Below are 12,093 nucleotides of genomic sequence, written 5' to 3'. Positions count from 1 at the left end.
TGTTGTTAAAGATTTGTGTGTCAATAGAGAGGTGAGCCCCAACCCTTACTTGGTTAATCTTGACCTACTTCGACTCCTAATACTGGAGGTGATGATGATGTTATAGTGGAATGTAATTATGGTTCATTTGGGGTTGGTGGGCCGTGAAGCTAATGTTCCTTTGGCTTCTTCTTCCTCGAGCTTGCCAGTTGAGAATGTGAATGTTGGGGTTTGCTTCGATGCTTTGGCTCTTAACGATGATGTTATGTCCGATGGTGAAATGCATATTGTTCAAAATGTTAATCCTACCCCTCTTGTTGATGTCCTTATATCTCTATTAGCAAACGATGCTTTGGTTGCTCAATTGGATGCTAATGAGAATGATTTTGAGATGGCTGAAGGTGACTGGTTGGATGATTGTGATTCTACATCTATTTGGGATGCTAAGGAATACATTGATTCTAAGGGAATTTATGACCTAAATGTGATTAGTATTGCTGTGGCTGGTTCTTCCAAAAAAGCTAGTAATCGTAAATGGAGGAAAGCTAAAAGGAAATGATTTTGGTTTTCTATTCTCCTATGTATGTTCATGTTTTGTTGGCTTGGGGCTGCTGTTTTTTCAGGGTCTGTGGTGGCTGCCTCATGGTGGATTCTACTGTTTTTTTTTTGTTGTTTGAGGGTTCTGGTTTATTTTCGTGCTTGTGGAATTTAGGTTTTGCTGCTTTTGTCTTTGTTGGTGTCTTTTGGTTTCCCAAAGTTAATCAGGGTGGTGCTTGGAGGTGATTGTTTCATTTCTTCCTTGCAGGTTATTGTGGGTTTCTTGGTGGCTCCTCCTCCTGTGGGCCTTCTGTCTCCAATATTTGGCCTTGTTGTTGCCTGCTGCATATGCCTCTTGTTAGGTGATTATTAGTTGTTTCTTTTTTTTTCCTTTTGTTTTGTTGTACTAGTTGAGATCTGTTTGCTCTTAGGTTTTACTTCAAACATTTTATTTTAGTGAGCTTGGGATCACCTAAGGACTTGTAACCTTCATTTTTAATTAACGCATAGGCCCTAAGTGGGTTTTCTCAAAAAAAAAAAAAAAAGTTTTTTTGACTATGGCTTCAAGCATTAGGAATGAGATGCAATTCACTTTTGAGGCTTATCTCATGCAAATCTTTGTCATAACAATTGAAACTAATTCACCTACATATTATTCACTTGGCATGCCTTTTTCCTTTCTCCCCCGAAAATTTGGAAGAAATAAAAATAATTTAATTACAAAATGATTTAAATTACAAAGAAACATACTTAAGCTTTCATGTGTACAATTCATTTAAATTAAACTATAATTTTAATACAAGATCTTGTGGTGAACACCGAAATAATTTATTATAAAAATATTAAATAAGTATTTTGCAGGGCTCTCATCAAGTTATTAGCCAAATTACAAATAAACATGCTTATGCACATAACTAATAAGTGATTTATTATTCAAATTTACTAATTTACACTGCAAGCTCTTTATCGCAATGTAGGCTTTGTTTGTAATGGCTTTCTTACTACTAAAATAGTTTTTTAGTACAAAAAATTTAATTTTTATACCAGAAAGTAGCTTTAAGAAGCAGTAAAAAAGCTGTCCCTTTCTTTCTACTTTTCAAAGCAGTTTTTTATTACAAAAATTTTTAATTCAAAATAATTTTAGTTCTAAATAGTTTATTTAGGCTGTGTTTGGGGCGGCTTTCTTAATGCTTTTTAAAGCAGCTTTTTGTTATAAAAGTTAAAAAAATTGTAATAAAAAATTATTTTAAGAAGCAGCAAGAAAGTCATCCCAAACGAAACCTTAGAGAATAGTAAGAAAGCTACCTAAACATAAAAAGTTTTAGCCGAACAATTAGCTGAACTGTTATTAACTTACAAACATGGGCTGGTGAACGCAAATGGGGTGCGTTAATCTCTTAGCACACTGCTTTTAACAAACGCATTCAAATGGAGGAAACAAACAAACGATGCTATGTTATTAATGATTTGCTTTCTTAGCACATAAATTTCCTGAAAGTAACTAAAAAACAGTAGTTAAATAAAAATTATAGTTAAAAGCAAATTAGTAAGAAAGTTATCCCAAACAAACTTTTAAATAAATTATTTTTTGATCAAATTTTGTTGCCTCTCCATATTCCGATCCGAATTAATTTATTGTGATTAAAATTGTTATTAATAAATTAAATATATGATTAATTAATCAAAAATAATGGGAGGATTAAATAGTTTTGGAAAAGACTCAGAGTGACCGAATGATCAAGGACTATTTTTCTATGAGCTTTTCTCATTAAAAAAATTTGCTATAAAGCTTAATCATGTGATAGTTATTTATTTACATTTGATGAATACTAATATAATATTATTATCAATTATTCAATATTTTATTGAACAAAGCTAGCTAGAAAGGAAAAATATAAGCATTATTTAACTCCACCTGATTACTCTGAGATAACATAATTATGAGAGTTTAACCAGGGTTAACCATCCATTCTCATTTACCCCCACATATATAAGCCCAACTTTCAACACCTAATATGGAGCAAAATGATATGCTTAGTCGACTATAGCTTCTAGCATATATTAGGAATGAGATGCAATTCAATTTTGAGGCTTATCCCATACAAATCTTTGTCATAACAATGGACACTAATTAACATACATATTATTTACTTGGTACCCTTTTTTTTCTGTCCCCTGAAAATTTGGAAGAAATAAAAATAATTTAATTACAAAATGATTTAAAATTACAAGAAACATACTTAACTTTCATGTATATAATTCATTTAAATTAAACTATGAAAGCTATAATTTTAGTACAAAATCTTGTGGTGAGCACCAAATAATTTATTATAAAAATATTAAGTAAGTATTTGGCAGGGCTCTCATCGAGTTATTAGCCAAATTACAAATAAACATACTTATGCACATAACTAATAAGTGATTTATTATTCCAATTTACTAATTTACTCTGCAAGCTTTTAAACACATTTAGGCTTCATTTGAGATAGCTTTCTTACAGCTTTTTAAAGCAGTTTTTTATTATAAAAATTTTTAGTTTAAGATAATTTTAGTTCTAAATAACTTTTTTTAGAAAATATAGTAAAAAAATTGTCTCAAAATGAAGTGTTAAAAATTTCTCAAGAAGCTAATTACATGAACATAAAAAGTTTTAGCCGAACAAATAGCTGAACTGTTAATCAACTTACTTACAAACAAGGGCTGGACCCTCTTAAATCAAGACCAAGCCGGGTTGTTTAGATACTTAAGATGATATTCATTTGTTTGTCTCTGCTTGTGCCTTGTGACATGCGTGTATACTTAGTATAACAAAAAAAGTGAAGTACAAAAAAATTAGTATTTGTAACTTTTTTTTAACTCTATCAGCAAAGCGTTCAACAGCGAAAATTTTTATGAAAAATTCTGAGTAAAGGTATTTTGACTAAATTTTTTATTATGATAGACTTCAGATATATAGCTGTTTCAACAACAAGCGACTAGTCGCAGTGAAAAATGCTGTTAAAAATCTAAGATTTTAAAATTATCACGAAAATTTTTGCAAGAAAATTCAAAGATAAATATCTGTAAGTCATTTGTAAACTGCTTGGAGTACTTATGAGCAGAGCTTAAGATTGAGATTTCATTTGGAACAATTTTTTTATTACTTCTTAAAATAATTTTTTAGTACAAAAATTTAATTTTTTTTACAAGAAATCCTCTTTAAGAAGCAGTAAAAAATCAATCACAATCGAAGCCTAACTCAATTAGTTATTCCGACCAAGCTTCAATTTAGCTAAGGAATACATATTCAAATTTGTGCATGGTGGACTATCAATCATATTTATTTTAAGATGGGTATAATATAATATTTAATTGATTTGTTATGTGTTACATCTATTTCTTAAAAAAAAAATTATCATAAAATCATCTTGAACTTTTTTCTTTCTTTAAAAATTGATCAAAGTTGATTCAAGATATGTTTGGGATGACTGAAGTTTTTTTATAAAGTTGATCGTAAAGATGTTGTAGAAAAAATGTATATTTTCTTAAATTATAATAAAAATCAAAATCTTTGTACATAAAATTCTTGAAAGCAACAAGAAAGCAATAACTAAATAGTTGAAAGCAAATCAATATGAAAGTTATCCCAAACAGACCTTTAAATAAATTATTTTTTGATCAAATTTTGTTGCTTCTCCATATTTTGATCCGAATTCATTATTCAAAAATTAATGGGAGGATTAAAGAGTTTGGAAGAGACTCCAGTGAGTGACCTTATGAATAAGGACGATTTTTCTATGAGCTTTTCTCATTAAAAAAATTGCTATAAAGCTTAATCATGTAGGTATTTATTATTTTATTTACATTTGATGAATATTAACATTATAAATTATTCAATTTTTTATTGAACCAAGCTAGCTAGAAAGGAAAAAAAAAAAAACCTTCCCCTTATCGAAAGTTCTAATAGTTAGTATGGCAACGTGTCAAGGACTAGCTATTGTGGTCCATTTGAGGTAGGTTCACTGGCCGACCTCCTCCCCTAAATATATGTAATTGCTTGCATGTTATGCATATATTTTATATCACTTAGTACCAAGTGGTTTAATTCAAGCTGACTTTTCCTTTGATGATTTAAGCACGATACTATAATTAAGAATATTTAAGAACATACATTAGACTAATTCATGACATTAGATCTTCATTTTAAATTTATTTCGTATTTTTTAACATAAAGCATATATTAATTTTATATCTCCCCATTTTAAAATGAGTTGTCAATATCTCATTTTCAACTAAAAAAATAATTAAGATTTTATTTGGGACAACTTTCTTATTGCTTTCTAAAACAATTTTCTAATACAAAAATATTAATTTAAAATTTTTTTATCCTAAAAAATTATTTTAAAAAACAGTAAAAAAACTGTCCCAAACAAAACTCAAATTGTTAGTTGGTGATTTCTTTTGAGACACATAGCTATCATAATGAAAAGCCCGTTTTTAAGTATGAACACATGATAATCATAAAATATTAATACATGATGTTGATAGGGAATAATTGATTGTCAGCAAGATAGCTGATCAAGGGATTATTATAGCAGAAAAAAATATTTAATTATTCAAAAAGAAAAAAATCAAATGAGCATTGAGAAAAAATTTCGAGAAATGAAAATTTCTCTAAATTCTCAAAGCTTTCTAATATGATTAAAACTCCATATCTTCTAAACAATTATACTAAATTTATATAAACTATTCTCACATAAAATAAATTTCAAAATTGCCCAATTTTTAAAATTAATAATACAAATCTAAATCATATGTATTAATTTCAATATAAATTTAATTTGCATTTAATATATTTTATATCCAAATACCTTCACATAATATTTTTCCCATAAGATCGATTCATAAATTTCTTCACAACTGGCTCAATGATTAGGTGAAGAAATAATTGCACAATGTGAATGGCTTAACCTTCTGTACAAAACCCAACACGTGGTCGAATAGATATGGTTCCATTGCTCATTGGTCGGCTCTCTTTCTTTCTCGATTATATTTCCTTCACCCCTCTCTCACTCTCTCTCTCTCAAATTATTTAAAAGCCAAAACGCCTAAGCAATTTCCCACACTCCACGCCAAACTTTGCTTATAAAAACAACACGAAATCCTTCAGTAGCCTTACAATTTAGAACTCAATTGACATGAAGACATTGAAGATCCAACTTGCTTTCTCTTCTTTCTTCTTCCTCCTCTTCTCTCCCTTCTTTGCTGCCGTTTCCTCTGCTCAGGACTTCGATTTCTTCTACTTTGTTCAGCAGGTGATCCCTCTCTTTCTCTCTCTCTCTCCCTCTATACTATTGTAATTCAGGATTTTGATTTCTTCTAGTACTGTATGTTTTGTTCAGTGGCCTGGATCCTACTGTGACACGAGGAAGAGTTGCTGTTATCCAACCACAGGAAAGCCAGAGGCAGACTTCGGAATCCATGGCCTTTGGCCCAACTACAAATCTGGAGCTTATCCCTCCAATTGTGATCCAGATAGCCCGTATCAATCATCTACGGTATCTTTCGACTCCTGACTGCTCCCATTCTTTTTATAAATGTCTGTTCTTTTTTATGAGTTATAATCTTAGTATTCCTGCATAGTTGCATTTGTGCACGGAAACCATGGATAAACTTTGAAGGGAATCTCACTATTATAAAAATCGGACTATTCCAGCACAAATTTAGACTTTTTCGACGGTTTTATCCACCCCAAATTTTCTTGCAACGGTTTTATAACCGTTGTACGCTTGCTGTGATTGCAATCTGATGCAACAACATTTTGCGGCGGTTTATAACCGCTGGAGAAGACATACGAAATACTAGTTATAGCAACTATTTTAACCGCGACAACATCGCTGATGCATTTTTTTTTTGTAGTGAAGGGAGATTTGTGGGTAGAATTTCGCCATCTTGTTATAAGAATTTTATTATTATTTTTTAAATTTTTTTTGTCATGCTACCTAATGTGGCAATATATAAGGTAATATTTAAAGGTAGTTGATTCCTTCATAATTTACGTTATATATATCGGAGCTTAAATGCCGTAGGGCCAGTTGATTGTGCAGTGCATGATGGGCATTAATCTAAATCGGAGAAATTTTGGTCAGTGTTAATTAAATTCTTTTATTTTTATAGATAAATAGAATATAGGAATAATTAAATTATATTAATTACATTAATCTTAAAAATAACATAGAAATAATTAATTAGATTAAATTTTGATAAAATTCTATAATTTATTATAATAAAAATTTATAATATTAATTTAAAAATAAAATAAATAAAATTCACCCAGAATAAATTTTGGCTGGAATATTCTCATCTATTTTTTGCAAGTTGTATCAAAAGGGCAAGTATTGTATAACGAAAAACCAAACTTTACAAAAATAGGTAAATGCAGGCGTTACTCATTTGAATGATGTAACTTTGTTCCTTATCTCTTGCTGCGTACTTAAGACAAGGAATAAATGTGAAAGAATTTAAATAGAAAAGGAATTGGAACGAGAAAATGATAGGCTGAAACCATATATTTCATCTTCTTTGAACGATAAAATGTTACAATTATAATACAAAACCGTGAGTTTTTTTTTTTTTTAGGACATTTAGGCCAATTAAATCAAATTCATCGAAAACTATTCTGGGGGGAACTCGGACATCGTCTGGAGACCAACAAGAACGTGTCACATCACTTTTTTGCTCGGTACCGCTGTGTACTGGGTGACGTGGCGCATTCTGGTTGATATCCGAACCTTCCGGTGTCCGCATAAAATAATTTCTCCAAACTTACAAACACATAAAATACGTAAGACTCGAACTCAAAACCTCTTGATTAGTGGCCAAAACTCTTAACCAATAGACCAAATTGAGTCGCGTCAAAACCGTGAAATTATTTGACTAAAGTTGACAACACATTATTTAGTAGAAAGGAGTACTACATATATCATTGTGATTTGAAAAACACTTCTATTTAGATGCCAAAGCTATCTTTATAACATTAAATCTTTATTTGGATGGCTTTCTTACTGCTTCTTGGAGCGGTTTTTAGTACAATTTTTTAATTTTTATACTAAAAATTTACTTTAAGAAGCAGTAAGAAAGTCGTCCAAAACAAAGCCTAACTGAATGACCCCTTGGTGTATCACCAATGATAAAAGACTTTTTCTTAATTAACTTTGTGCAACTTGCCACTTACTCCTATTGTCTTCAAATATGTTGGCAGATCAATGACCTGATTGAAAGCTTGCAAAGAGAGTGGCCAACCCTTTCTTGCCCCAGCAGCGATGGAAACCAATTCTGGGAGCATGAATGGGAGAAGCATGGCACCTGCTCTGAGTCTGTCCTCGACCAACACGCCTACTTCCAGGCTACACTAGACCTCAAGAACAAGATTAACCTCCTCCAAATCCTTAACGATGCAGGTAAACTATCTCACTTCGTTTGGGACAGCTTTCTATTGTTTTTTGTACTAAAAAATTAATTTAGAAAGCAAGAAGTAAGCCATCCCAAACGAAATCTGTATTTGTCAATCTAACTTTACTTGATAAAAATTATAAAATTGTTACAGGGATCAAACCTGATGGGGGATATTACAGCGTTAGCAGCATCAAGGATGCGATAAGCAAGGCAACAGGCTTCACTCCATGGATAGAGTGCAATGTGGATGAAGGTAGGAACAGGCAATTGTATCAAGTTTATATGTGTGTGGATACGTCAGCTACTAATCTTATTGAGTGTCCAGTCTTTCCAAGGGGGAAGTGCTCAGATCAAATTGAGTTCCCTCCGTTCTAGAGAAATTTGTTCAGTAGCTTATTTAGGCTTTGTTTGGGACGACTTTTTTACTACTTCTTAAAGCAACTTTCTAGTAAAAAAATAATTTTTTATACTAAAAAGTTGTTGTAAGAAGCAATAAAAAAGACGTCCCAAACAAAACCTCGGTTGCTTGAAAGTTGATGAATTTGTTAGATTTATTATTTGGTTGAATGAAGTTACTGACCTGCACCTGCATTGATTCCAAACTTTGCGAATTATTTTCAAAATTATCTCAAAAATGATGGGTTTGTTTTCACTAAGATGTGAGTGAAAATATAAACTTCTTTACATATAACATATTTTCATTTTAACACGCTCAATTCAGCTTCTCTTGTTTGCTTGGTTCTCTCTGTTTTCTCTACATCTCTGTTAAAATTGGTGTATTTTGATTGTATTGCAATAAATAAATAATTTACAAGTGCTACTTCTGGAATTTTACTTACCATGGTTTCTCCATCGATCCCTCGCCACTCTAACAATCTTTGGGTAGACGGCCCATATCGATTCTGGTTGAAAAAGCTCCTGTCCACCCTTTTCCCCAGCGAGCTGTCACCTTGAACCCCTCTTCTCCCTCACACACTGCTGTTTGCGAGCCCTGACAGGAAGATGCTGCATTCAAACATGATTATTTGGATTTGGTTTCAACCCATATTCAAATATGGTTTTATATAAAAAAAGTTTAATTATAAAAATTTTAAATATATATATATATATATATGATACCTCATAAAAAACCCGTCTTAATCCACATATTGAATCTCGAGGTATATCTTAATTGGCAACTTCCAACATTAAATACGGGACCATCCGAACCCCATTTCAACAAACTTACAATCAATTTAAACGTCTCCGTAAGACAGAATCAACGAATCCAAAATCGGTTTAATCTGAGCCCAAATAGATTCAAATCACGGGACTGACTTGCTTACAGTCAAATCAAGTGGCTTGACGAGACGAATCCAACTAGCCCAAGATTGTTTCATTCTAACATCATTATCACACTAAATACTTGACAAACACATCATAATCGAGAGAATCAATATGAACGGTCCAATTGAACACTTTGAATTTGCTCTGATTCTTCTTCATATTTATGGAGCATGTCACTCTCAAAATTTATAAATAGTGCCCCAATCTCTACATGAGGGGGGAGCTAAGACCTTTGGAGGTTTAGGCCCTGGGCAAGAGACTCAAGAGAACTCTGAGGTTTGCAGTATCTTGGATTCCAACCCTGACACCATCGCTAGCAAACCCTCACCACCAGGCTACCGTTGTAGATCTTTTGTCCTACCATCGTCATCATACCTCAGCTTGACAACCATCGCTAAGCCTTCATCCAACCTATGTCGCCCTCAGATTAGGTCCCTTCAACCACCATCGTTTGACGATTATGATCCCTTCGACCACCATCGCCCTTAGACCTCGATCTCTCTAACCATCCAATTTTAAATATATATATATATATATATGATACCTCATAAAAAAACCGTCTTAATCCACATATTGAATCTCGAGGTATATCTTAATTGACAACTTCCAACATTAAATACGGGACCATCCGAACCCCATTTCAACAAACTTACAATCAAATTAAACGTCTCCGTAAGGCAGAACCAACGAATCCAAAATCGGTCTAATCTGAGTCCAAATAGATTCAAATCAAGGGACTAAAGTATATTTGGCAAGTTCAAAACAATAATCGAATGATCAAATAATCTCTAAATATAACTTGCTTATAGTCAAATCAAGCGGCTTGACGAGACAAATCCAACTAGCCCAAGATTGTTTCATTCTAACATCATTATCGCACTAATTAAATACTTGACAAACACATCATAATCGAGAGGATCAATATGAACCGTCCAATTGAACACTTTGAATTTGCTCTGATTCTTCTTCATATTTATTGAGCATGTCACTCTCAAAATCTATAAATAGTGCCCCAATCTCTACATGAGGGGGGAGCTAAGACCTTTGGAGGTTTAGGTCCTGGGCTAGAGACTCAAGAGAACTCTGAAGTTTGAAGCATCTTGGATTCCCACCCTGACACCATCGCTAGCAAACCCTCACCACCAGGCTGCTGTTGTAGATCTTTTGTCCTATCATCATCGTCGTACCTCAGCTTGACAACCATCACTAAGCCTTCATCCAACCTCTGTCACCCTCAGATTAGGACACTTCAACCACCATCGTTCCACAACTATGGTCCCTTCGACCATCATCGCCCTTAGACCTTGATCTCTCTAACCATCGTCGCCCGCCAACTCCAGTCCCTCTGACCTCAGTAGCCCACAGTATACAGTCCCTCCGACCTTCGATGCCGGCCGACTAAGTTCCCTCCGACATCTGTCCCTTGACGAATATATATGGTCTCTTCGACTTCCGACGCCTGGCAACTCCAGTCCCTCTTACCTGTATTATTATGATTGTTTGCTTATAATTCGAGGATATGTATATATTGAAGGTGGTCAAAATAGTTAAAATATATATTCTTCTTAGAAAAAAATAAAATTTCAGGATGGGCAATTGCCTATCGTCAACTCTTCATGGTTCGGCACCTCCATTGAGAGGCGCTATAGGACCCCCGTAATGAGTCCCGTCTCCCAGCAAGTGCCGGCGCCGCCCAAGTTGTGGCAAGTGAGCCGACCAGCTCAATCCAATATAGGCCCAATTTCTTAGGTCAGACAAGTCTATTAGCTTCATGATTTATTTTGAGCTAATTAGAAAATTTGGAGCATAATTATCGAACAATTTTAGCACCTATTAACTGACCGACTTCATCAAAAGCTAAAAGTGCAATTAAAGATATTTTATTTGTTTCAAGACTCCGAGGGAAAATTCATGTTTATGTTTAAGGAGCGGTCATGCCTTGTATTTTTTTGTAATTTTTTGAAGAATTAAAATATATTTCCAAAATTTTGCTTGAGGCAATATTTGAATTGGAAAATTGCAAAATTAAATTCATGATCATCTGAACTTTAATTTCAGCAAATTTATACTTCTTGAACGATATGATTTGGACTCCAAATGAGCCCAAATGAGACACTAAAATTATATTTGAAAATTTATGTACCTATATTGATGGATTAAACGGCCTTTAATTGTAACTTACTCGATTCTAAGATCATTATATCATTCAAATATGTAATAATTTGTACGATAGAGCGCTATGAATTCTGGTTAAATTTATCAAAATGCCCATCCCAAAATGAATATAAATAGATCCATATCCATTATAGAGGGCAGATGTGAAACTTAAAAAAAACTCCCTCGTATTTTTTGACTTTCAACGTCAACTATCACCCTCACGAAATTGAAACTCGAAAGGCTTTGAATGGTTTTTGTGTTGATAGAGCTCAAAATCAACAGTAATTTCAAATATCCAAGGCTTTGTACATTATGTTTATAAATTCATTTTTGTTTAAAAACATAATTGCCCAACTTCAATAAACGAAATAAGCCCTAAGGAAAGTTTTTGGACTTTCAAAAGGATGTTGCTTCACACAAATAGGCGTTAGATGCGTTAGGTGCTTTGCCGACCTGTTTCCCCTCAGGGCTAAAACAAGAACTTTTATTTGGTCCGGTCACCTAACGTAGCTCTACGTTCGGACGCCAGTAAATTAGTGCCACGTGTTCTCGCTATTTACCGCGCGGCCCGACAACCCGACCCGGAACGGAGCCAGGATTGCTATGTTCGCGTATTGCTAGGTATTACTTGGTATTGCTAGGTATTGGTCGATTTTGCTC

At 33.3% G+C, this 12,093-nt stretch overlaps 1 protein-coding gene across 1 annotated transcript; it reads left to right on the top strand.

The window, feature by feature from the left end:
* The first annotated feature begins 5,581 nt into the window (after positions 1-5,581).
* Positions 5,582-8,657, top strand: LOC110110494 (ribonuclease 1). The gene is made up of 4 exons (XM_020841998.2): positions 5,582-5,810; positions 5,898-6,053; positions 7,757-7,955; positions 8,102-8,657. Exons 1-4 carry the CDS (start codon positions 5,694-5,696, stop codon positions 8,323-8,325), a joined length of 696 nt encoding a protein of 231 aa, XP_020697657.1. The 5' UTR covers positions 5,582-5,693; the 3' UTR covers positions 8,326-8,657.
* The last annotated feature ends 3,436 nt before the right edge of the window (positions 8,658-12,093 follow it).

Source organism: Dendrobium catenatum, unplaced genomic scaffold (assembly GCF_001605985.2).
Source record: "Dendrobium catenatum unplaced genomic scaffold, ASM160598v2 fragScaff_scaffold_898, whole genome shotgun sequence".
NCBI classification, from domain to species: Eukaryota; Viridiplantae; Streptophyta; class Magnoliopsida; order Asparagales; family Orchidaceae; genus Dendrobium; species Dendrobium catenatum.
Note: the sequence above shows the minus strand (reverse complement) of the source record. Positions and strands in the feature narration are given on the sequence as shown.